At 45.6% G+C, this 25,051-nt stretch overlaps 2 protein-coding genes across 2 annotated transcripts in view; one reads left to right on the top strand and one right to left on the bottom strand.

Moving 5' to 3' along the window:
* IFT140 (intraflagellar transport 140) overlaps positions 1-2,891 on the top strand; it is a 91,036-nt gene extending 88,145 nt beyond the window's left edge. Inside the window, exon 29 of the mRNA XM_070955238.1 lies at positions 2,691-2,891. Within this exon, the coding sequence (XP_070811339.1) occupies positions 2,691-2,891 (201 nt within the window). The remainder of the gene's footprint in view (positions 1-2,690) is intronic.
* Positions 2,892-3,078: 187 nt separating this feature from the next.
* TELO2 (telomere maintenance 2) overlaps positions 3,079-25,051 on the bottom strand; it is a 32,113-nt gene continuing 10,140 nt past the window's right edge. Inside the window, exons 11-21 of the mRNA XM_070955246.1 lie at positions 24,561-24,671; positions 22,552-22,640; positions 20,506-20,597; positions 18,699-18,815; positions 18,226-18,297; positions 17,099-17,263; positions 15,412-15,503; positions 14,167-14,266; positions 13,076-13,140; positions 10,767-10,882; positions 3,079-4,512 (exon numbers count right to left, since the gene is read on the bottom strand). Of these exons, the coding sequence (XP_070811347.1) occupies positions 4,412-4,512; positions 10,767-10,882; positions 13,076-13,140; positions 14,167-14,266; positions 15,412-15,503; positions 17,099-17,263; positions 18,226-18,297; positions 18,699-18,815; positions 20,506-20,597; positions 22,552-22,640; positions 24,561-24,671 (1,120 nt within the window). The 3' untranslated portion in view covers positions 3,079-4,411. The remainder of the gene's footprint in view (positions 4,513-10,766; positions 10,883-13,075; positions 13,141-14,166; positions 14,267-15,411; positions 15,504-17,098; positions 17,264-18,225; positions 18,298-18,698; positions 18,816-20,505; positions 20,598-22,551; positions 22,641-24,560; positions 24,672-25,051) is intronic.

Here is a 25,051-nt window from a genome sequence, read left to right as displayed (position 1 = left end):
ATGTGATGTAGGGTGATGGACAGCAGAAGTTTAAATCTGGATCATAAGTCGCTTTCTCAAGGTCCATTGTAACTTTGGTTGCTAAGCAACCTGTACTTCTAATTTTCTCTATGTAAAAGGTAGGGAGATTTCAGATAGCATACAAAAGATCTCCTATTTGCCTTTTTTTGGATTTTTTAAATTTCTGAATCCCCAGGTGACTCTCTTATCCATCCTGAATAACTGTCCGTCATTGGCGACAGGACCTGGGGACGATGTATAAACACAGTCACCCGGGCCTTGCCGTGTTACCATTTGACAGGATTCTGGTACCTCTTTCTCTCCACCTGGATGGATTGGGAGAGAGGAAGTCGGAGGAAGCAATTATGTAGGGCCATCTGGAGAAGAGATGATTCACACGCTTCCAGCAGGAAGCGCCCACATGGCCCACTTTCAAACAGGGAAGCCAGAATTTACAGGCCAAAAGGAACTGCTCGTCTCAACCCCCCCAGGTGCTCTCTAGCGTTTGAGCGAAGAAGAGGCAGCGTTAAAATATGCAGCAAATTCAGCGTACAGCTATGTGTTTTCTTTTGTTTTGTTTTGTTTGCTATCTGTAGGAAGAGTTTGTAGAAAAACTATTACAATGAATGCTACCTCTTTCCCATTCCCATGGCTATCCTGGATTATGGATTGTTGTGTTGTTGTTAGTTGCAAAGTCGTGTCCGACCTATTGCGACCCCATGGACAATGTTCCTTCAGGCCTTCCTGTCCTCTACCATCCTCTGGAGTCCATTTAAGCTTCAGTGACTCCATCCAGCCACATCGTTCTGTCATCTCCTTCTTCTTTTACCCTCTGTCTTTCCCAGCATTAGGCTCTTCTCCAGTGAGTTCTTCCTTCTCATTAGGTGGCCAAAGTATCTGAGTTTCCTCTTCAGGATCTGGCCTTCTAAAGAGCAGTCAGGGTTGATCTCCTCTAGGACTGACAGATTTGATGGCCTTGCAGTCCAAGGGACTCGCAGGAGTCTTCTCCAGCACCAGAGTTCAAAGGCCTCCATTCTTTGGCGCTCAGCCTTCCTTATGGTCCAACTTTCACAGCCGTACATTGCAAGTAGGAAAACCATCGCCTTGACTATGCACACTTTTGTTGGCAGGGTGATGTCTCTGCTTTTTAGTATGCTGTCTAGATTTGCCATAGCTTTCCTCCCCAGGAGCAAGCCTCTTTTAATTTCTTGGGATTATGGATTAAGTTGCACAAATGCTTTTATTATTGTTCTTGTGTAGGCCTTCACTGTGAAGAAATTGCTTGATGTGAAGAAATTGCTTGATGGGAGTTGTGCAAATTGTAAATGAACATGGATGTTTAACTTAAAAAAAAAACCACCCCCAATTCCATAGGTTGGGTTGGAAACCGATGCATGCATTATTCGCCTGTTGTGTGAAGCCAGGCGATTGCCGATTGCTCTACAAACCATGGCTTAACTCAATGTCTCTTTGTGAAAAAGAACAGCTCCGTTGTTGACAAGAGAAATCTCAGCTAAACACACTACAGGTGGTCCTCAATGTACGACCACAATTGAGCCCCAAATTTCTGTTGCTAGGCAAGACAGTGATTAAGTGAAATTTTGTCCCATTTTATGACCTCTCTTGCTGCAGCCGTTATGCAAATCACTGCAGTTGTTAACAACACAGCTGTGAAAAGAATTTGGCCTCCCCATGGACTTTGCTTGTCAGAAGGTCAGCAAAGGGGAATGGCGTGACCCCAGGACAGTGCAACCGTCATAAATATGAACCAGTTGCCACGCATTCCAAATTTTGATCACGTGATCCTGGGGATGCTGCAACGGTCATAAGTGTGACAGTCATAAGTCACTATTTTCAGTGCCGTTGTTACTTCGGTCACTCAACAAATGGTTGTAAATTGAGGACCACCTATATTAATCCAGGGGTCCCCAACCATGGCATGCCAGTAACCGGTCCACACAAATAAGTGAAGCCCCATCCGTGGGATGGAGGCAGTTATGCAAAACCACACCTCCTCCAGTCCACAGAAAAAACTTTCTCCATGGAACCAGTCCCTGGTGTCCAAAAGGTTGGGGGCCATTGTATTAATGATAAATAAATAAATAATAACAACAACAACAACAACAACCCTAACGTCATTTGGAACACAACATGACAGAGATCACGGTTGTCGAGAATGAGACCCATTATCATTGAGGCCCTTGGTACCATGTCCAAGAATTTTACAAAACACATCAAGAAATTGCAGCTTCCTGCAATAACACCAGCGGAAATGCAAAAAACTGCGCTACTCGGATCATCGTAAATTTTAAGAAAGTACTTGGTTGATACCTAGAACGCTGGCAGCAACCCATATCAACCATTAGCACCAGTCAGTGGTAATTGTGATGCATTTTTGAATGTTCAGTTGACTTGAGTGTCATGTTTAATGAATAAAGTAAATAATAATAATAATAATAATAATAATAAATGGTTGATGCCAAGGACGCTGGCAGCAACCCGTATCAACCATTAGCACCAGACAATCGTTATTTATGACACATTTTTAAATGTTTAGTTGACTGTGTTTATTTTTAACGAATAAAAAGATAATAATAAGTTGGCCGAGGCATCTCCAGCTGCTTAAGTTTCCTGGGTTGGGCTCAGATCGTAGAACCACCTGTGAACGCCATCCCTTCTTTTTTCATCAGGCCTATCGGTACCTGGAGGAAATGCGGAAGAAAATCCCCTGCGTGAATCTCAACTACTACGTGAACCAGCAGACGGTCGAGGCAGTGCACCGAGGGCTGGGCATCCCCCTCGGCCGAAACACCGCTTCGGAGAGAGTTCGCCACAACAGCGTGGAGGACAAGGAGATCGAAGAAGTGGCCGATGAGGCAGAGCCCTCCTGAACGGCTCTGCGAGGACTTTGGAGGCACAGCGCCCGCATTTCGGGTATGGTGAGGAGAAAGACAAATGGACTCATCAGCCTTGCTCTGTAATCTTTGTGATCCAGTCGATCCTTGGAATCTGGGAGGTGTTCGGCATTCCACAAGGGATGTTTTTACATCCCTTTTAAAATATTCCGACACGGTTTCGAAGGTATCTTCTTCATATTCGTATTAAATATTTTAGATACACAACTCACTTGTGTCTTTTTGTGCGGCCTTAAATCTGAAGAACAAGAGGTTGGGAATGGCCAGAAGAGTAATACAAAATGGCAGGCGTAAAGTTAATTCCAGGCAATCTTAAAAGGCTCCAGTCTAGGTCGATCCACTGGGATCAGAGATTTAGTCTTCTGAGTTTTTGGACTCATGCTTGGAGCTCATCCTCGGGGAACTTCTCTCTACCGGAACGTGTGCTTTGGGCTATTCTATGTGTAGTATTTATGTGGTACCTGCTTACGTGTGGCTTCTTATTGGTTGATTGGGGTGTCAATAGCCGGCTATTGGCTCTTGTTTCCTTGTGCTGCTGAGTCCTTGATTCCTACATAGATAGAGGTAAAGATTCCCCTTGCACATATGTGCTAGTCGTTCCCGACTCTAGGGGGCGGTGCTCATCTCCGTTTCAAAGCCGATGAGCCAGCGGTGTCAGATGTCTCCGTGATCATGTGGCTGGCATGACTAAACGCCAAAGGCACACAGAATACTGTTACCTTCCCACCAAAAGTGGTCCCTACTTTTCTACTTGCATTTTTTACATGCTTTCGAACTGCTAGGTTAGCAGAAACAAGTAATGGGAGCTCACCCCGTCACACGGCACTAGGGATTTGAACTGCCAAACTTTCGATCCACAAGCTCAGCATCTTAGCCACTGAGCCACCACGTCCCTACTGGCTCCTACATAAGCCGGTGGTAAATCAGCACTCCTGTTGACTGACAAAGAGGACCATTTCGCAGGCTTCAATCATTTCCCTGGCTATTTTTGTACCTGCTCAGCGAACCATCTGAGTAGCTGCAAAATTGAATGCATGTCCTAAAAGGCTTTTCCCGTTAAGAAGGCTGAATTTGTCAAGAGGATCCACTTTCTTTGGCCGCAAAACCCTTTGTACAGAAAGGGCCCTTTAGAAAAAACAGCCTGTCCTGGCTCAGAATGGCTTTTAATAAACTTTTCCCCTTTTTTTGGCTTGGGAAATACACTGTCCAGCTCCCGCTACGTCAACACCCAAGGCAGGCATCATCAATTCCTACTCGGAAGCAAATGTGTTTTGTTTTCCTCTGTGAAAATGTCCGGCAGTTCTAAAACTTTGCTTTTGACTTTCAGTAAATTTGGCCGAGACCATAAATAACTAGGACTAAATTTACATGTCGGTTAGTAACAGCATCCGTCGGTTCTAAGTGCCACGCTAAGCCCAGATGTCTCTGTCTTTCCAGCTCGGTGCCCTTTGTCCCGTTCTCCTAAAAACCTGGGGACATTTGCATCCGTCAGCTTTTTAGGGAGCTCCTTCAAGCTTTTTTTTCAGGTTTTCCATCAGTAGCAGATTCTGCAGCGCTAAATGTCTGCAATCGCCATCTGGGTCCTTCTCCGCGACATCTATTAAAAAAAAATAAAAATAGGAAGAGGCAGAGAAGAGAGAGAGAAAAACCGACTTGAGGAAATTCCTGTAAAGCATTAGTTGAACTGTCAAGCGGAGGAACAATAAACGGAAGCTAAGCTGGATATGAAAAGGGTTTTCTGCGTTGGAGACCGCATTTTATTTAGCAACTTTTATTACATTGTGTTCTTCCACTTACAACCGTGCTTTCTTGGCACGAAGATCAAAAAATTTCTATTTTTTACACACAACAGATAGTCCTTGACGTATGACCACAATTGAGCCCAAACTTTCTGCTGTGAAGTCAGACGTTTGCTAAGTGAGTTTTGCCCCGTTTATGACTTTTCTTGCCACAGTTGTTAAGTGAATCACCGCAGCTGATAACTTAATAATCCAGTGGTTAAATGGATCTGGCTTCCCCATTGACTTTGCTTGTCAGGAGGTCGCAAAAGGGGATCACGTGACCCAGCGACGGTCATAAATATGAACCAGTTGTCAAGCCTTTGAATTTTGATCACATGCTCATTGGGAATGCTGGAACGGTCGTAAGTGTGAAAAATGGTCACAGGTCACATTTTTCAGTGTCGTCGTAACTTTGAATGGTCACTAAATGAACTGTTGTAAATTGAGGACTACCTGTATTCTCCCTAGCCACGTGGCTGAGTATTTATATTTATATTTCATATTTCTTAATCGCCAACTCCCTCCAAGATTCTCTTGGAAGACATCCGAGAGGTGAATGGTGGACTTCTACTTTTGATCACCCAGCGGTGCTTTTTTTAAAATAGTAGCTGATGACCTGGCGCTGCCTGGGTATTTTTTCATCCTAATCTCCCGTGCACACGAACCCCCCCCCCCCCCGGGTCCATTTTGGGTCTAGTAGGCCTCCCTGCAGCCTTCTGTGAGCCAAAACAGGCTGCGGGAGGGCCGCACCACCCCGTGCCCCGTTTTTGGTCCAGTACTCCCTACCTGCAGCCAAAACGGGCCACAGGGGGCTAGCACCACATACCCCTGTGCTCCCCCCACCACTGCGCAGCAGAGACCCGAATATCAGGTGGCCAGCGGGAGGCGCACGCCCATCCGCAGTTGAGCTGAGCTGGGCTCTGTGTGCCACCTGCATGCCAGCACACACACACACACACACACACACCAAGGGGTGTTAGGGGTGTCTTACCCCCGTAGTATTTTTTTCCAGAGGGTAAGTCATCTGTGTACCAAGTTTGGTTGGAATTACTCAAGGCGTTCCAGAATTATGCTGGAACAAGCATACATACATACATCCTTTTTTATATATGTAAAATAATAATAATAATAATAATAATAATAATAATAATAATAATAATAATAATAATAATAATAATAATATAAGAAAGAAGATAAGAAGAAGATACATCAAGTCTGCAATAAGAATCGCGAAACAGCCTTCCACAACCTCAGCAGAGCTTCTTCAGCTACGAAAAGAGAGATGGACTCCTTTGAATGATGGGGCATAAATAGTCCTTGGATATACACACCAAAATAACCTCACAAAACCCATATATTATACAGCACTGAATCCAATTCTTTTCTCCCCACCCCACCCCAGAGATCAAAATATGGGGAACTGAGTTCCCACTGCCTTTCCCCACAATTGTAAACGGTTAAAAACTAGGAGAGTTTTCTGCAATTTTGAAGGAGGAAGCAGGTGGAAAATTTTACAGTGTAATCCATGACACTTTAAACAAAATACAGAAAAAAATCCCCACCCCTTTTCAGGTTAAACTCCAGTTCAGCCCATGTTCATGAGATGGCCTCACCTACTTTTAACTTCATCGCTGCAAGACTGTTGACCCGTTCCCTCAATCTTGGGTTACAGGCCATATCTAAGACAGCTGAAGTTTGGCCAAGGATTGGTGCTTTGAATGCTATGCAGAAAACCTAAGAGAAATCAAGATGATGGAGGTCTATGGAGATTCTCGGTCCTCCAGATCATGGTTGTCCCAAAGATGCTTTTTTTTCCCCCACGAGGCAACTGGACTTTCTGGTTTTTCTTTGAAGGCGTTTTGCTTCTCGTCCAAGAAGCTTCTTCAGCTCTGAAGAAGCTTCTTGGGTGAGAAGCAAAACACCTTCAAAGAAAAACCAGAAAGTCTAGTTGCCTCTTGGAAAAAAAAGCACCTTTGAGAAAGGATGATTGATGTCTCTCTACTCTTTACCCACAAGGATGCAGAAGCCACCATGAAATGCAACTTCATCTGCTCGAGTTCTGCACGAGACAGCTGTTGGTAGGAGGTTTGGGGGGAGGAGCAGCTCTCTGTGTGTGTGTGTGCGTGCAGCCTGGCATCTTTGTTCCTGATCCGCATGCAAAGTGGAAATCAGGATATGAGACCAGCAAAGTCCCCAAAAGTGTGAGGATATCCTGTGCGCATAAGTTGAGCGCTCGACTCCAGCCACCAGGTCAGGCTGGGTACATGACTCACTCCCACAGCCCCGCTCTGTTGCTGAAGTGGGCAGGAGACTTTGAGAACCGGAGCTAAGGGTACATTAAAGGCCATCATGTACAAGTGCCCCCAAATTACGTCAAAGTGCTAAACAAATTAACATTTTTTTTTCAATGCTAGGGACCAGCTTGGACCTCAACTGAAGGGCAATCAAACCTCGGAACCTCTGAGTACAGATTTATTAAAGGTAAAGGTTCCCTTCGCACATATGTGCTAGTCATTCCTGACTCTAGGGGGCGGTGCTCATCTCCGTTTCAAAGCCGAAGAACCAGCGCTGTCCGAAGACGTCTCTGTGGTCATGTGGCCGGCATGACTCAACGCCAAAGGCCCATGGAACGCTGTTTCCTTCCCACCAAAGGTGGTCCCTATTTTTCTACTTGCATTTTTTTTTTTTACGTGCTTTCGAACTGCTAGGTTGGCAGAAGCTGGGACAAGTCACGGGAGCTCACCCTGTTACACGGCGCTAGGGATTCGAACCACTGAACTGCCGACCTTTCTATCGACAAGCTCAGCATCTTAGCCACCGCGTCCCTTGTATAATACATACAATAAATACAGATTTATTAGGCGTGTCATATTGGCACATCTGGTGAAAACCCGACTCTGAAAGTCCCGTGGTTTTCACTACCCAAATTAAAAGTCAAAGTTCTTTCCCCCACAGTCCGCATGTCCATCACATGATCCAATCCGGTCACAGACCCAACCCCAGTTGGTTCCAGTCTACGCCTCCCCAGTACCTGGTGAAATTGTCCTTGGTTCCCAGGAGAGAGAATTTTATTTTGGCTACAAGTCCCCTTCTATCTCTATCCCCCCCCCCTTCCATTTCCACAGCTCCAACCAGCCCTGCTATGGCAGCCCTGAAGATACTCCAAAATGGCTTCGGGGTCGAGAGCAGGAAGCCCTATTTATAAATCTTAACACTCCCCCCACAAGACAAAAACTCTTCCACCCAGATCATCTAAATGCCCCGTTTTTGCCCCGAGTTTTGACTGGCCCAAAATGCAACTCTTGCTCCTTTCAGCTCAGACGCAGACTTAAGATATTGCTGACTCGGCGAGATCGGCCCGGAGGAGGAGGAAAACGGCTCGTCGTGTCATGGGAAAGGAGGGCTCTCGGTGGCCTCTTCCCTTTTAAGGGCACAGGACATGGGCTCCCGAGGCAAGGATCAAAGGACTGGCTTTGTCAAACGTTGCTTCCTCTCCGTACTCCGTCCCCCCCCGTGGGAAGCCGTCTTGCTTCCTGCTGATTCTTGGCATCTCACCCTTCAGGAGGGACGAGGTGGTTCAGGTCTCGTGCTTGGTGACCTTCACGGAAGATCCCATCGTCCATTGCCTTCCAGAGCGGGCTGTTTTCTCCTCCGCTCTGGAGCGCCAGGAGAAACCAACCAGCTTAGCTGGATGCGCTTAAACTTGCTATCCATTCCGAGAAAGCAGGCTTCTGCACAGCATCAAACTGGGCCCTCCCAACTGTGGGGTCAGCAAATCACAAGATCAAACTTGCGTTTATTGCAAACGGTAGCTTTGCAATACGGGATCAAAATGGCTCCTTTGGCAAAGTCTGACGGCTTGTGGAAATATACCTCGGCTGTGCTTTGTAGGTACAGGGGTTCTGCAACCTTAAAACACTCAAAAGAGCCATTTGGACCTGTTTCCCACAGAAAAGAAAACACCGGGAGTCACAAAACCTGGATGAGCGTGGCCAACTCGTCACTCCCACCCAGTCACATGACCCAATAAGCCGTGCCTTCCCAGGTTTTGTGGCTCCCGGTGTTTTCTGTGGGAAATGAGTCTCTCTCTCCCTCCCTCCCCTTCTCTCTCTCATTTGTTTCCCTCTCTTTTCCCTCTTTCTTATTCGCTCCCTCCAGCTCTCTCTCATTTCTATCGCCCTCTCTCTCTCCCCTTCTCTCTCTCTCTCTCTCTCATTTGTTTCTCTCTCTTTTTACTCTCTCTTTCTCTCCTTCCCTCATTTTCTCATTTCTCTCTCTTTCTCCCCTTTTCTCTCTCTCTCTCTCGGTGGGCAGGAGGGGTCAAAAAGCCGCATGTAGCTCCGGAGCCGCAGGTTGCCGACACCCACTATAGGACAAGCTCAGATATTTTGCATCTCCGTGAAATCAGAGCCACTGCAGGGAGGGTCTTCTCCACTACATACAGAGCGTCCTCAACTTACAACAGTTCATTTAGCAACCCTTCCAAGTTACAATGGAACTGGAAAAAAAGGAATTTATGGCCATTTTTTCACACTTAATGACCAATGCAGCATCTCCACGGCTTCGTGTTTTACATTCGGATGCTTGAACAGGTGACTCACAAATGTACGACGCTTGCCATCTCCCCGGGGTCACGTGATCCCCTTTTGCGACTTTCTGACACGCGAAGTCCAGATTCACTTAACAACAGTGTTACTAATTTAACAACCGCAGTGATTTGCCTAACAACGGTGGCGAGAAAAAGTCGTAAAACGGGGCAAGACTCACTTGAACGAATGTCTCAACTTAGCCACAGAAACGTTGGGCTCAATTGCGGTCGTAAGGCGAGGACTACCTGTATCATGGCCTCGGAACTCCTGGACCAAGCCAAGCTTGTTGAAATCTCCTTTCTACCGATCTTCTGGCAGATGGCAGAGTTTCTAATTCTGGCAAAAATGTTCCTCTCCCAGACGCATCTCCTTCCTGTCTCAAGGTTTAATTGCTTCACTCTACTGCCGTCTCCGGCTCCCTTTTCAACAGCAGCTACTTTCAGCATTCTTTAAGAAAAAGGTTAGCCAAGATACTTTTTAAGAAGTGCATTCAAACTCCAGTTTCTCATCCTTGCATTTGCACACACCAACTGCTTTGGTCAGGCTGAGGACCTGTATAACTGCACGAGTCAAAAACAGGGCTGTGATCTCTCTTTTTGACTTGTGCAGTACAGATCCCTCGCATCCTGGACATAAACAGTTTCAACTCCTACCCTCAAAACGACGCTATAGGGCACCACACCAGAACAACTAGACGACACAAGGACAGCTTTTTCCCGAACGCCATCACTCCACTAAACAAATAATTCCCTCAACACTGTCAAACTATTCACTAAGGCTGCATTACTTTTACTATTAATATTCTCATTGTTCCTAGCACCCATCTCCTCCCATACATTACGACTGTATGACTGTAACTTGTTGCTGTATCCTTATGATTTATATTGATTGTTTCCTAATATGATTCGATTGCTTATTTGTACCCTATGACTATCATTAAGTGTTGTACCTTAGGATTCTTGACGAATGTCTCTTGTCTTTTTAAGTACACTGAAAGCATATGCACCAAAGACAAATTCCTTGTGTGTCCAATCACACTTGGCCAATAAAGAATTCTATCATCTATCTATCTATCTATCTATCTATCTATCTATCTATCTATCTATCTATCATCTATCTACCTACCTACCTACAGTATCTATCTATCTATCTATCTATCTATCTATCTATCTATCTATCTATCTATCTATCATCTACCTACCTACCTACCTACCTACCTACAGTATCCATCTATCTATCTATCTATCTATCTATCTATCTATCTATCTATCTATCTACCTACCTACCTACCTACCTACCTACCTACCTACCTACCTATCTATCATCTTAGCAATGCCGCTGATCACAATGATTTCTTTCTAGCAGTTGTATCAGGTTGGCACTGAAAATGAGGCGTGCCTATCTAAAGCTTCAACAAACACACCAAAAACTTTGTAAAGCTCTCCTTTCCAACAGCCCGGCTTTTCCCAGCTTCTTCTCACCTGCCAGCCAAGCTTGAGTCTCTAGAACTTCCTCCGTCATGTCGTCCAGAAGGTACTCAGCAGGTACACTGAGGAGTATGGAGGAGACTGAAGACAGAAGACCATGCCGCACGTATCTGCAGAAGGAAGAAATGCCCTGGTGAATGCATGCAGGAATAGCAATAGACTTATATACCGCTTTACAGTGCTTTATAGCCCTCTCTAAGCAGTTTTACAGAGTCAGCCTCTTGCCCCCAACAATCTGGGTCCTCATTTTACCCACCTCGGAAGGCTGAGTCAACCTTGAGCCAGTCAGGATCGAACTCCTGGCAGTTGGCAGTGTTAGCCTGCAATATTGCACTCTAACCACTGCGCTACCGGGAAAGAGAATGAGAAAGGGAATTGAGGGAGGGAGGGAGGGAGGGAGGGAGGGAGGGAGGGAGGAAGGAAGGAAGGAAGGAAGGAAGGAAGGAAGGAAGGAAGGAAGGAAGGAAGGAAGGAAAATGAGTAGGAAAGGAAGGAAGGAAGGAAAATGAGGAGAAGGAAAAGAAGGAAGAAAGGAGAAGGAAGGAAGGAAGGAAGGAAAGGAAGATCAATAGCATATACCATTTCACAGCCCTCTCTAACTGGTTTACAGAATCAACCTATTTCCCCCAACAATCTGGGACCTCATTTTACTCACCTTGGAAGGACGGAAGGCTGAGTCAACCTTGAGCCTGGTGAGATTTGAACTGCCAAATTGCAGGCAGCCGGCAGCCAGCAGAAGTAGCCTGCAGTACTGCACTTTAACCACTGGGCCACCGTGGCTCATTTTCCTATGCAATGGACATGAATCTGTTTTGCAGCTCCGCTCATTTTATTTTGCTGCTGAGAACACCAGCCCAGTGCCTTGATGTCTATTCTGCATTCTAGAGAACCGAGCTTTGGACCTCTGTGTCGAAATCTTCATTTTTAACTCTCTTACAGAGTAGGAAATATTACAACACCCACAAGTTACAATAAAGCAGCTTTCCTAAGTGATGCACCCATTATGAACAATTCCAAACAAAAAAAGGAACAGAGATTCCAAAAAAACCAGTCTACGTTCTCTTGACTTTTATGGATGGAAACTAATCAAGGAGAGAACCAACCTAGAACTAAGGAGAAATTTACTTAGAGTGAGGACAATTAATCAATAGAATGAGTTGCCACCAGAACTTGTGGCTGCTCCATCACTGGAGGCTTTTAAGAAGAAATTGGACAGCCATTCGTCTTGAAATGGTATAAGGCAGTGATGGCTAACCTTTTTGCCGTCGCGTGCCAAAAGTGTGGGGGAGCGCGGGCGGGGTTGCATGTGCCCCCACCCATAATTCAATGCGCCCCGCGCATGCACGCACAACCCCGCCCACGCTTTTGGCACGTGATAGCACAGTGGGCCCGGTAGGCCTGTTTTTCACCCTCCCCAGGCTCCAGAGGCTTTCTGGGAGGCTGGGGAGGGAGAAAATGCCCCCCCCCGAGGCCCTCCGGAGGCTGGAAATAGCTTGTTTCCCAACTTCCGGTGGGCCCGAAAATCAGCTGGTCGGCTTGTACATTTGCGCTGGAGCTGAGCTAGGACAATGCTCACATGCCCCCAGATATGGCTCCACGTGCCACCTGTGGCATGCGTGCTATAGGTTTGCCATCATGGGTATAGGGTTTCCTGCTTGAGGTTGGACTAGAAAACTTCCAAGGTCCGTTCCATAACACTTGTTATTCTGTTATTTTGACTTTTGTAAAAACTAGAGGAGGGTAATATGACTTCAAATTTTATTTATTTATTTTTAAATTTGTATGCCGCCCTTCTCCCTGAGGACTCAGGGCGGTGAACAGCCAAGTAAAAGCATAAACTACAAACATTAAAATACAATTAAAAAGATATATATAAATTTGGCCCCATGATTAAAAACAATAACAAACAATTAAAACCATTTTAAAAAGTGTTAGGCCAGCCCGGCTTGCTGGAAAAAGAAGGTTTTAAGGGCACGGCGGAAGGCACCGAGGTCTTGGATTCTCCTTATCCCTGGGGGCAGCTGATTCCAGAGAGTAGGTGCCCCCACAGAGAAGGCCCTCCCTTCTCTGTTTCCATGCTCAGTGCTTTAGTGAAGATTGGAAAGCCAAGAACAGAAAATTAGGCCAAAGTGAGACACAACTACATCATTCCGTCCCACTGGGCTATTGGTTTTTCATGTACTTTTCAAATTCATCTAAGTCAGTGTTTTTGCTAGCTGGGGAATTCTGGGAGTTGACGTCCAGCCATTTTAAAGTCCCCCGAAGTTGAGAAACAAAGATTTTAAGTGTTCACAAAAACGTACGTGTCGGTGTGGAAACGCAGAGCCCAGACAAACTCCAGTAATGCCTTTCCCATTGCAGGTGTTACCTGCCCAAAAAAAGAGGAAAAAAAAACATAGAAGAAAATCCAGGTGAGCAAGAGGAGAATCTCAAAGAGATGCAGATAATGGAAAACGGAGATGGTCTGAGTCATCAGACATTCTGAGATAGGAAAACCAAAAGAATGATAAAGTTAACAGGAAGAAAAGGCTTCAGCTGCTATTTAATCATACAGCAGTTGAGATGGGCCAATTCTGCTCTACCTAAGGCCTTGGTTTCAGGCAACAGGCGTGCCCAGAGGTGGATTTCAGCAGGTTCTGACCAGTTCTTGAGAACCGGTAGCGGAAATTTTGAGTAGTTCGGAGAAGCAGTTGTAAAAATTCTGACTGGCCCCGCCCCCATCTATTCTCTGCCTCCCAAGTCCCAGCTGATCGGGAGGAAAGGGGGATTTTGCAATAACCTTCCCCTGCCACACTCACCAAGCCATGCCATGTCCACAGAACCAGTAGTAAAAAAAATTGAAATCCACCACTGTGGCAGGCACAAGTGTATAACTTAGCTGATTGGAAACTTAATTTGGCGTGCGGGCTTCGTTTATTGTGTGATTCCATGCGTTGCGCAGGTCTTAAAAAAATGAATTAATTGCCCCCCATTTTCCCCTCAAAGCAGGGGTGAAATCCAGCAGGTTCTGACAGGTTCTGGAGAATCGGTAGCAGAAATTTTGAGTAGTTCGGAGAACCGGTAGTAAAAATTCTGACTGGCCCCGCCCCCATCTATTCTCTGCCTCCCAAGTCCCAGCTGATCGGGTGGAAATGGGGATTTTGCATTAACCTTCCCTGGAGTGGGGAGAGAATGGAGATTTTACAGTATCCTTCCCCTGCCAAACCCACCAAGCCATGCCACACCCACCAAGCCACACCTACAGAACTGGTAGTAAACATTTTTGAAACCCAACACTGGGCGTGCCCCAAAGATAGGGTTGTGCCCATCTTCTGAAGGTACCCATGCCTCCAATGGCAGAGGAAGCAGAAGCAGAGGAAGCAGACCCCATGAGAACACTCTCCATTCTTCTCACCGCAGCATGGACAGCAAAGTACATGAGAATCGCCAACGTGTGTACCAGTCGTCCTAGGACCAGGTGATCGTCCCCCAACAGGTCAAAGGTGGTCAGAGGCCTGGAAGGCAGAGAGAAAGCAAATGTTTTGATTGGCTTAACAAGCCATGGGTTGGGCAACTGTTCCACTTGGGGTTCACCTCGTATTGTTTGAAGCTCAAGGTAATACAGAGGTGGGGAACTATGGCCCCTTTATGACTCTTGGACTTCAACTCCCAGAATTCCTGAGTGAGCCAGCATGGCTGGCTCAGGAATTCTGGGAGTTGAAGTCCACAAGCCATAAAAGAGCCATAGTTCCCCATCCCTGATATAATAGACTATGGCATTGTTGATGAACCTTTTTGCTGAAACGGGAGCGTGTGTGTGCGCGCACGCGGAGGAGTGCCGCAAACCGGAAGAGCAGCTGAGCTTCCGGTTTCTGGCGTGCGTTTGCGCGCCGGTCATATCTTCTGGTTTCTAGCGTACAAAGACCAGCTGGCCAGCGCACAAGCGCAGATTGGAAACCGGAAGCTCAGCTTCCTGGTGCGCGCATGTGTGCCAGGGAGTTGCTGTTCCGATTTCCAGCGCTCCTGTTGGATCCTTATCCTACGGTTGGGTAGATAATATGTACTGTTACTTTAACTGCTACAAGATGACTAATTGATTAAGTGGTTAAAACAGAAATAAAAGGAAGGCAGGAAGTTCATTCACTCCTGCTCGTGATATTACTGCTAAAGATACTGTGTCGGTGTTACGGAACTAGAACTTTAAGCAAACTTTGTTTGTATTGAAAGTGTTATCTTTGTTTATGAGAAGCCAGGTTTGTTTGTTTTACAACAAGTAAAGACTCTGCAGAGGGCAGTTTACCCTCAACAGCTCCCACGCGCACAAACACCAGCTGGCCGGCACGCATGTGTGCACCGGAACCCAGAAAGCAACGGGCAACGACTGGCGTGCCCGGAGAGACAGCTGTGTGTGCCACTTCTGGCATACGTGGGGCATGGGCTACGGAGCTACGGTAATCATAAAATTTGTTGTAGAGGATTTGCAAGCGTTGGGCAATGCTTCAGAATTACAGAAGTACGCGCACACACAGTTCTGGCTTGTGGCCCATTAAAACAGCTGCAGAACTTGCCTGTATTGTATAGGATCTGCCACTCATTAAAGCAGCTGCATCCCTAAGAGGAAATCTGTTCCAAAAGGACCTGAAGATTGAGGTGGTCTCACCTGTCAAAGTTCCGAAGAAGTGGGAAAAAGAAATGGCCAGCAATTGGAGCAAACTGGTTCGGAGTGCCCAAAGGTTCTGCTTGGGACGGGCCCTGTATCAGACAAAGAATAAGGGTTGGATACGAGGCAGCAGGAGACACTTTGACAATAAGACATGTGGCGTTTTCCCTCCCAAAATAGACCCATAGAAGAATTTCTTTGCTTGCAAGAGATTGTTTTGCAGTCGGTCACTGCCCTATAAGGATGGGAAACAGGAAAAGAGGTTGAAAAAACCCGTATTTCTTTTTTTAAAAAATCCATTTGTAAAGCTGCCCATCTTAGCAATTTGCTCTGCGTGGTGAACGGTAGAAAACAGAATAAAAACAAATATATCCTGAGGACAAAAAATATGTAGCAGCCAAGAAAAACAACACAGTAAACAGCACTAGGAGAAAGGTCCTTTCTTGGTGGCCCCAGACCAGGCCCCGAATGAGGTCTTCAGGGCCCTATGAAAGGTCAGGGACTAACCCTCCAGCATACCCCTTACCTACTACTATCATTCTCACTGTTCATCAAGTCATCCTTTGGATCCTGATTCTTAGTCACTTGGGACTCCAGGATGTAGATTAACTAACTTGGCATCCAGGAAGTGCTGAATAAGCTCCCATCATTCCACTAGTTTGGAAGAATTAAGGCTGAGGACATCCAACCAGCCACTTACTGAGCAGAAAGAACTGACTGAGACAGTGTCAGGCCCAAGGCCCAAAGACGACACAATAAAATCCAATCAAGTTCAATCCTTTATTTGCTTACACCTAATAGACAGACTCTTGCCAGAGTAAAGCGATGACTTTCTAACCTAATGGATCAGGGGTGGGCATAAAAAATTTTAGCAAAGGGTTCTCTGCCTGGTTGCTGGGTGGGCGTGGCCATGGTGCGCATGGCCTAGTCGGCCTCCTGCACCATGGTGGGAGGGGGTGTTTTTGCCCTCCCCAGGCTCCAAAGGCTTTTCTCGAGCCTCCGGGAGGGCGAAAAAGGCCTCCCCAGGCTCCAGAGGCCCTCTGGAGGCCGAAAACTTCCGGTAGGCCCGTTTTTTGCCATCCCCGAGCCTCTGTGTGTGCCCTGCATTTACCTGCATCCAAAACGGGCCGCATGGGGACTCCTGGGAGGGGCGGGGTGGGAGGGGCCAGCCAGGAGTGGGATTTGGGGGTTCTCCGAACTGCACAGAATCTTAGCTAGAGGTTCGCCCGAACCCCAGCGAACCCCCAGCAGTCCACCCCTGTAATGGATGTATCCTGAAAAATTCTAGGGTGTGGCTACCCTAAACCTCTTCCTCCTTCCCCCATTCAGCTCAGGACTATCCAATCTCTTATTTTGGGCTTTTCTCTGGAATGTGCTGCCTCCTCGAGAAACTGTGGAGCTGCTGAGATTCTCCACCTCCTTCTGCAGGTCTACATTTCATCACACGGGGAATGGGTTGGAAGTAGAGAGAAGTACAATGTTCTACAAGGTAGGATTTCAGAATAAAGAGAGATGCTCCTCAATCAGAATAAGTACCACCCATAGGTTGTGTTTGACTCCAGTGCCGTCTTTTGTGGCCTTCAGTCCTGCTGAACAGAGGCCAAGTGATTCGCCCTGGGTGGTTGTGGGATGCTTAAGAGATTGCTGAGGTTAAAGGTTTAACTCAAGTGGATTTTCCTGGCCCCACCTTTGCAAACCTTCGGGTCTTGCTTCTGATCCTCTCATCTACCACTTTCTTCCAGTCTGGAGAAGAAGAGGTATGAGAGATGATTTGGATACGGGGTTGACTGGCATTTGGTTTTGAGGGAGATGAAGCTGGCCGAGACAATTCCTGGGCAGACACGGCCAACACCTGGATGGAGAAACCAGAGGCCATGAAGTGGAAAGATTGCTACAACAAGCATCACAAAGCTGTCCAGGTTGAGAAAAACTGAATTAAATCATCCCTGTGGCAGGTAACTATCAGCCTCTCCAAAAATTGAGACTTCACCACCTCCATAGGTGGACCATTCCCTTGTTCTACAGCTCTTCCCATTAGAAACTTTACTTCCCCTTATATTTACTGTATTTTTCGGAGTATAAGACGCAGCGGAGTATAAGACGCACCTTAGTTTTTGGGGAGGAAAATAAGAAAAAAGCGGATTGGTGGATGGATCCTCACGGAATATCCCCAATCAGCTGTTTCCAGAGGTGAGTTTTAGCAACAGGTTTGTTGGTTGTGAGCTCTGTGCCTTGCTTTTTTTTTCTGCCTCTGAAAGCCTCCGAAACAGAGCTTCAGAAAAAAAGGCTTTTTTTTCTGAAGCTCTGTTTTGAGGGTTTTTTTTCTGAACTTCTTTCAGAGGCTTTTTTTCTGAAGCTTCTTTCAGAGGCTTTTATTCTGAAGGACTATCTGTACTCTATTCAATCTCCTTTCTTTGGTATTGGTATATAGATTAACCTCTTCCAATCTGTTGGGTATTGTGTCATTCTCCAGATCTGTTAACATAGTTTGGTTAAAACCTTTACTGATTTTTCTTTAGTTGCTTGCCATATTATTTTAGATAAAAGCCTTTCAGAGGCTTTTGTTTCTGAAGCTCTGTTTGGAGGCTTTTTTTCTGAAGCTTCGTTTCTGAGGCTTTTTTTCTGAAGCTTCTTTCAGCCTCTGAAACCTCCGTTTGAGAGGCTGGGCGGGGCTACATTCAGAGTATAAGACGCACCCAGATTTTCACCCTCTTTTTTGGGGGAAAAGGGTGCATCTTATACTCCAAAAAATATGGTACATGAAATTTAAAGTAACCCCAACTTAAATAGTTCTTGAAAGCAGGAGTCACCTACATCCAGGATGTCCATCCGTTGACGCAGACTGTAATTCAGGGAGTAGAATTCTGAAGTTAGATATTTGGCCACCTAGAAAACAAAGAGACAAAAGCATTCCTTCAGACGTTTTTCATGACTTCTGCGTTTTTCAATTCTCCCTTTATTTATTTTCATGAGTGACAAGTTAGGCACAAAAGACAGGGCAAAGAATTCCAGTAGCAACCATAAAGATGCTTTATGTCTTAGATCTTCCTAGAAAGACTCATGAGCTCTGCCCTTCTAGCGCTGACTTTCTACTGCTTTGGAGTATAGGAAGAGGAACCCTGTACTCCCTCCAGATGTTGAACTGAACTTCCTTGTGTGAAGTAAGCTGAGTTTTCCACAAACTCCCATGGAGACCCAAGAATTCTCCACCCTTTTCCCCAGCTCCTCAGCTAAGCTCACTACAAGGTTGCGAATCCTTTCACTGAACGGTCAACACCTTTACTTACCCGGATGGGATCTGCGATAGTAAGAGCCACCAAGGCACCTTGCCGAAGTCCCGTGAACCCTTCAATGTAGCTCTTCTCTTCCAAGTGGAGCAAAACTTTTGCCAGTTCCACGCTCATCTGTGCAAAAGGAACACAATCCTGAATTCACTGTGCAATCCTGAATTTCCTATGGAATTTACCCTACACGTTCAATTTAATTCAGGGTAAATTCATAACCCTGAATTGGCTATAGAATGCTGGGTGCTGGAAGACAACTTTATGCAGCTCTGCTGAATCTAGTTGTTGTTAGTTGCGAAGTTGTGTCCAACCCATTGCGACCCCATGGACAACATTCCTCCAGTCCTCTACCATCCTCTGGAGTCCATTTAAGCTCGCGCCGACTGCTTCAGTGACTCCATCCAGCCACCTCATTCTCTGCCGTCCCCTTCTTCTTTTGCCCTCAATCGTTCCCAGCATTAGGTGAGTCCTTCCTTCTCATTAGGTGGTCGAAGTATTTGAGTTCCCTCTTCAGGATCTGGCCTTCTAAAGAGCAGTCAGGGTTGATCTCCTCCAGGACTGACCGGTTGGATCGCCTTGCAGTCCAAGGGACTCGCAGGAGTCTTCTCCAGCACCAGAGTTCAGAGGTTTCCATTCTTTGGCACTCAGCCTTCCTTACGGTCCAACTTTCACAGCCATCCATTGCAACTGGGAAAACCATCGCTTGACTATACTTTTGTTGGCAGAGTGATGTCTCTGCTTTTTAGAATGCTGTCTATCTTTGCCATAGCTTTCCTCCCCAGGAGCGTCTTTTAATTTCTTGGCTGCAGTCCCCATCTGCAGTGATCTTGGAGCCCAGGAAAATAAAATTTGTCACTACCTCCATTTCTTCCCCATCTATTTGCCAGGAATTGAGAGGAATTCTAGAGGGCGCTGCAATCTGAGGAAACAGTAATTGCCCCTTTCCATGTTGTTAATACCTCGCTTACGTTCTACAAGGCAAACTCATGTAAACTCAGAAGCCTGCTCTAAACTAATTATTTTGGTCATCAAGGGGCACGTGCAAATTCCAAAACAGCACCATAGGCCTGTCTCTTCTGGATTAAACTAAAGAAACCACAACATGGTGAATAAACCATGATTTATCCTCCAGACAGGTATAGAGATTCCTTCCCACACTTCAAAGAAAGGAAGGACTTCTCTTTTTCCCCCCCTTAACCATCCTTTGGCTCAATCTTCAAACCTACATTTTAACCCAGTTGGTTTCAAGTGACCTGTAAATAAGACTAGTTTTTTGGGTTGAACAAACCAATTAAGTTATGATTGATGAAATTCTAAGGGGGGAAATTCCAATTTTCTTTTTGGCACTCTGAGACTCACTTCACACATTACTTCTCCATCTTCATAAGTCACGGTTTATGTCACTCAAAATCTTGAAAAGGCTTTCATGAAAAGAGTGACGTTAAGCCTTAACTTGTATATAGAGATTATTTCTTGTCATTTTCCCCCACTTCTCTTCAATCGTGTCTCGTAGGCAGCCAGGACAAATCCTTGAACTATTCTTGGCAAAGATATCAGAAGTGGCTTGCCACTACTTCCATCCTAGGGCTGGGAGAGAATGACTGGCCTAAGGTCACCCAGCTGGCTTTGTGCCTAAAGAGGGACTAGAACTCACAGCTTCCCAGTTTCTACCACAACACCAAACTGCTTCTCTTCATGTTATTAACTATTGCTATAAAATGATTATGGCAAAAATCCCTAATCCCTAACAACCGCAGCTGGCTTTTTCCAAATCCGAACTGCGATGCAAAGAGGCACGAATTGCATTTACCTCTTGAGCGGTGGCTGTGTCCCTCCGGATCAGAGTTTCCAGGACGCCCAAAGCGGCTTCGTATTTTTCGGCATCTTCTGATCCTGTCAGAACTGAAGAAACAGAAGAGGACCGTGTGAAAATGCGGAAGAGGCTACAAGGACAACTGTCAAATTCTAGACTAAGAAAAAAAAATGGCTTCTTTATCAGAAGAAACTTGCTACCGTCCTTATAAAGGTAAAGCTTCCCCTCGCACATATGTACTAGTCGTTCCTGACTCTAGGGGGCGGTGCTCATCTCCGTTTCAAAGCCGAAGAGCAGCGCTGACCGAAGACATCTCCGTGGTCATGTGGCTGGCATGACTAAACGCCAAAGGTGCACAGAAGGCTGTTACCTTCCCACCAAAGGTGGTCCCTACTTTTCTACTTGCATTTTTTACGTGTTTTTGAACTGCTAGGTTGGCAGAAGCTGGGACAAGTAACGGGAGCTCACCCCGTTATGCGGCACTAGGGATTCGAACCGCTGAACTGCCGACCTTTCGATCGACAAGCTCAGCGTCTTAGCCACTGAGCCACCATGTCACTCATATATGTCCTTATAGGATGGTTGTTACACAGAGTTCGCCCTCTGGCTCGCAATTTAAGCCGCACTGGAAAAGGATTAGCAAAGAGAAGGAAGAAAGGGTGTTCTGTTTGTAATTGCAAAACGCCTATGATGACCAACTACACTGCCAAGAGCCTGTGGAACGAGGGAGTTTATCGATCAGATACATCAGTGTTCTTCAACCTTGGCCTTCAATTCCCAGAATTCCCTGTAAAATACATGGCCTTCAATTCCCAGAATTCCCCATCCAACATTTTAGAATTGCTATGGTTGAGAAACACTGGGGAAGGAAGGAAGGAAGGAAGGAAGGAAGGAAGGAAGGAGGGAGGGAGGGAGGGAGGGAGGGAGGGAAGGAGGGAGGGACAGAAGGAAGGAAGGAAAAGAATGAAAGAAAGAAAAAGAAAGAAAGAAAGAAAGAAAGAAAAAGAAAGAAAGAAAGAAAGAAAGAAAGAAAGAAAGAAAGAAAGAAAGAAAGAAAGAAAGAAAGAAAGAAAGAAATCCAAACAATTGAAGGAAAGGAGCTGCCATTCCCTGGTCCAGCTTCCTCAATTTGAGTGCTTTCTAATTCCCACAATTCTGACCAACTCTGGATGGGGAATTCTGGGAACTGAAGTCCATCATCTGGAAGGTGCTGTGTCCCCCCACACTTCAACTCAACTGTGCTTTTTTTACAAGAGGGCAAATGGACTTTCTTGTTTTTTCTTTTAAAGACATTTCGCTCAGGAATTCTGGGAGTTGAAGTCCACAGGTCATAAAGGGGCCATATTTGCCCACCCCTGTTTTAGAGGGTCATTGAAGCACTTGGAGGTTTATCTGTGTCCTCAGAGTCAACTGAGTTAGTGCTCCTGGTCCCTGTAGTCTACAGTTTTTTTCCTCTGGAAATCCATTCCTATCTCATACCATTCCAAGGGTCTTCATCCCAAATTGTATAGCTAAAAGTCTGTGGAGATTCTCAGTCATCCAAGGTCATGGTCATCTCAAAAGTGCTTTTTCAGGAGGCTACTGGATTTTCTGGTTTTTCTTTGAATTCTGGGAGTTGAAGTCCACAGGTTGTAAAAGGCCCACATTTGCCCACCCCTGCTCTAAAAGGAGGCAAACAACCAGCTGTCTGCAAGGAGTATAAATCCTTCCATTCTCCACCATCCAGTCAGAGCTGAAGAAGCTTCTTGGGTGAGAAGCGAAATGTCTTCAAAGAAAAACCAGAAAGTCCAGTTGCCTCCTGAAAAAGCACCTTTAGGACAACCATGACCTGGATGACTGAGAATCTCCACAGACACCCATGTTTAAGTGCAAGATCTGACTTTACAACTACTTTATACAACTTGCTTCAACCCAGCAAGTTGTAAATCGGTCCGTTTCCCCAAATCTGAGCCCTGTGATGGACAGAGATAAACACTTCTCATCAGCCAGCCAGGCGAAAAGAAATCCCGAGACCTCCCTCCGTTCCCTTCTTCTTCTTCTTACTTTCAAAACAGTCCCTGATGTAGCTGGGAGCTCTGGTTTTCTTCAGCTCTTTATCCTGCGACATGTCGTAAGGGACGAGGTCGTCGTCGCTGCGAAAAGGAATCCGGGAAAGAAGATTCGTCACCGTCTCTCCATTCATACACATTTTGTCCTTGGCTTAACGACCCACAGCTGAGCCCTGTGGCTAAGCGAGACATTTGCTAAGGGAGTTTTGCCCCCTTTTACGACCTTTCTTGCCACCGTTGTTAAGTGAATCCCCGCGGTGGTTAAGTTAGGAACAAGGTCGTGAAGCGAATCTGGCTTCCCCGTTGATTCTACAGGATCACGTGAACCCAAGACACTGCAACCGTAACTTCAAACGGTCACTAAATGAACTGTTGTAAGTCGAGGACTACCTGTACGGGAATCCTGTTGTTTCTTAACAATAGAGGTAGTCTTTGACAGACAACCATTTGTTTAGTGAGTGTTCGAAGTTACACCAGCACTGGAAAAAAAAGTGACTTATGATCGTTTTTCACCGTTTACAACTGTTGTAGCATCTCCGTGGTCAGGTGATCAAAATTCAGGCACTTTGGCAGCTGGCATGACTTGCACTGTCCTGAGGTCACGTGATCACCAGTTGTTCTGCCCCAGCTACGGACCCCAAAGAACGCAGCACACACAAAGTCTGTACAAACCTTAGTTTACTAAATTAAATCAGTCTTTTTCAAACAAAGGCTGTTAATTAACTTTCTTAACAGCCTACAAGAATCCAAAGAATAAATAATCGTAATCTTACTGTGGTTGGCAGAAAGCCCAGAAGCAATTTGCAGGAAACTGATAAAGAGAACTAAGATCAGGACGCGAAGGAGAGTGAACGAAGTTGTTCCCTGCAAATTGCCTCAGTCGTCGTCCTTCCTTAAATAGGAGTGGCCAATTAGCCCCAAGCCTTACTCTCGAGGAAACCTCCTCCTGAGGAGCCACTCCTGCCTTTTGGCAGCTCTGCACGCCCGTGCATCGAGAAGAGGCTCCTCCTCTTCGTCCTCTTCACTTAAGGGAGCCTCTGGAGATTCTGAAGGCCCTGGCTGAATCCCCACCTCTGGCACCACATCTTCTCCAGCCTCCTCATTGTCTGACTCGAGTGCCAGCTGCACAGGCTGCTGGCGCAGCACCACACCAGCCTCCTCGCTGTGAATCAGCTACTAGCTGCACAGGCCGTTGACGGCCACAACACCAGTTGTGACCTTCCCAGCTGGCTTCCGACGAAACCAAGACAACAAAGGAAGGAAGATTTGCTTAAGGACCACATGATTCATTTTACTGCAACGGTGACTCACTTAGCAACAGTAGCAGAAAAGGTTGTAACATGGGGAAGGATTCGTATGTGGTTGGAGAATGATGACGCAGCAGCATATTGATTTAAAAGCTGAGATATTCCTGTTGGGGATTTTACCAGGGAATTATAGTAAAGAAAATGTATACTTGATTATTCATGTAATAACTGCGGCTAGAATTGTATTTGCAACAGAATTGGAAAGGTGAAGAAGATTCCTGCAGATGGAAACGCGATTAAGGAAATATTGGAATGTACAGAAATGAATAGATTAACACTTGCAATTAAAGGAAAGAATCTGATTATTACAATATATGGGAATTATTTTATCAATGGTTAGAGAAGAAAGATGAAAGCGATGTATAATAAAGTTAAATAAGTTAAGAAGAGAAATGTTATGATAATAGATATGTTAAGTATTAAGCATTAATATTAAAATAAGAGTAGATATAAATAAATGAATACGGTGGTAAGCTTTAACTGTTATGACACACAAAAAAAACACTGTACCCAGACGACACACTGTTTAATGAATGATGGAATGTTTTGTATTAAAAGAAAAGAAAAGAAAAAGAAGAAGAAGAAAAGGTTGTAACATGGGGCATAACTCACTTAACAGCCGCCTTGCTTAGCAATGGAAATTTCAGGTTCAATTGTGGTCGTACGTTGAGGACTGCCCATGTCATTCTTAGCCTACCTATCGAGCTCTGAATCATCTCCTTTTTCGGGGTCTTCAGAGGCATCCAAGTCTGGTGGGGTCACACTGGAAGGTGGAACCGCGCTGGAGATCACGTTGGCTGTGCTGTCCCTGTAACAGAGAAAAAAGGGTTTTTTAATGTTATTCTTTTGGTTTACCAAATGTTAGGCACTGCCCATCTCAATATCTAATTTTGACGCAGTGTGTCTTATTATTTTAGGCTACTTCTGGGTTTGGAAGCTAAGCAGGGTTAACTCTGGTTACTATGTAGACGGGAGACAAAAGGGAATCCCCAATCAAGACTAAGGAGTCCAAAAATGATCTCAGGAGGAGGGGACAGCATACCACTTCTACATCTTCCCCAAGGTAACTCTAGGGACAGGTTTCATGGTCATCAGGACTCGAGCTGACAATATGGAACCTCAATTTCTACTCCGTCAAAGTCACCAGGACCAAAAAAAAAATATATATCTCCAAAGAATGAAGCTAAA

The sequence above is a fragment of the Pituophis catenifer genome, unplaced genomic scaffold (assembly GCF_029215685.1).
Source record: "Pituophis catenifer annectens isolate HBS135680 unplaced genomic scaffold, rPitCat1.0.hap2 SCAF_16, whole genome shotgun sequence".
Lineage (NCBI taxonomy): Eukaryota > Metazoa > Chordata > Lepidosauria > Squamata > Colubridae > Pituophis > Pituophis catenifer.
This window is presented reverse-complemented; position numbering and strand designations above follow the sequence as displayed.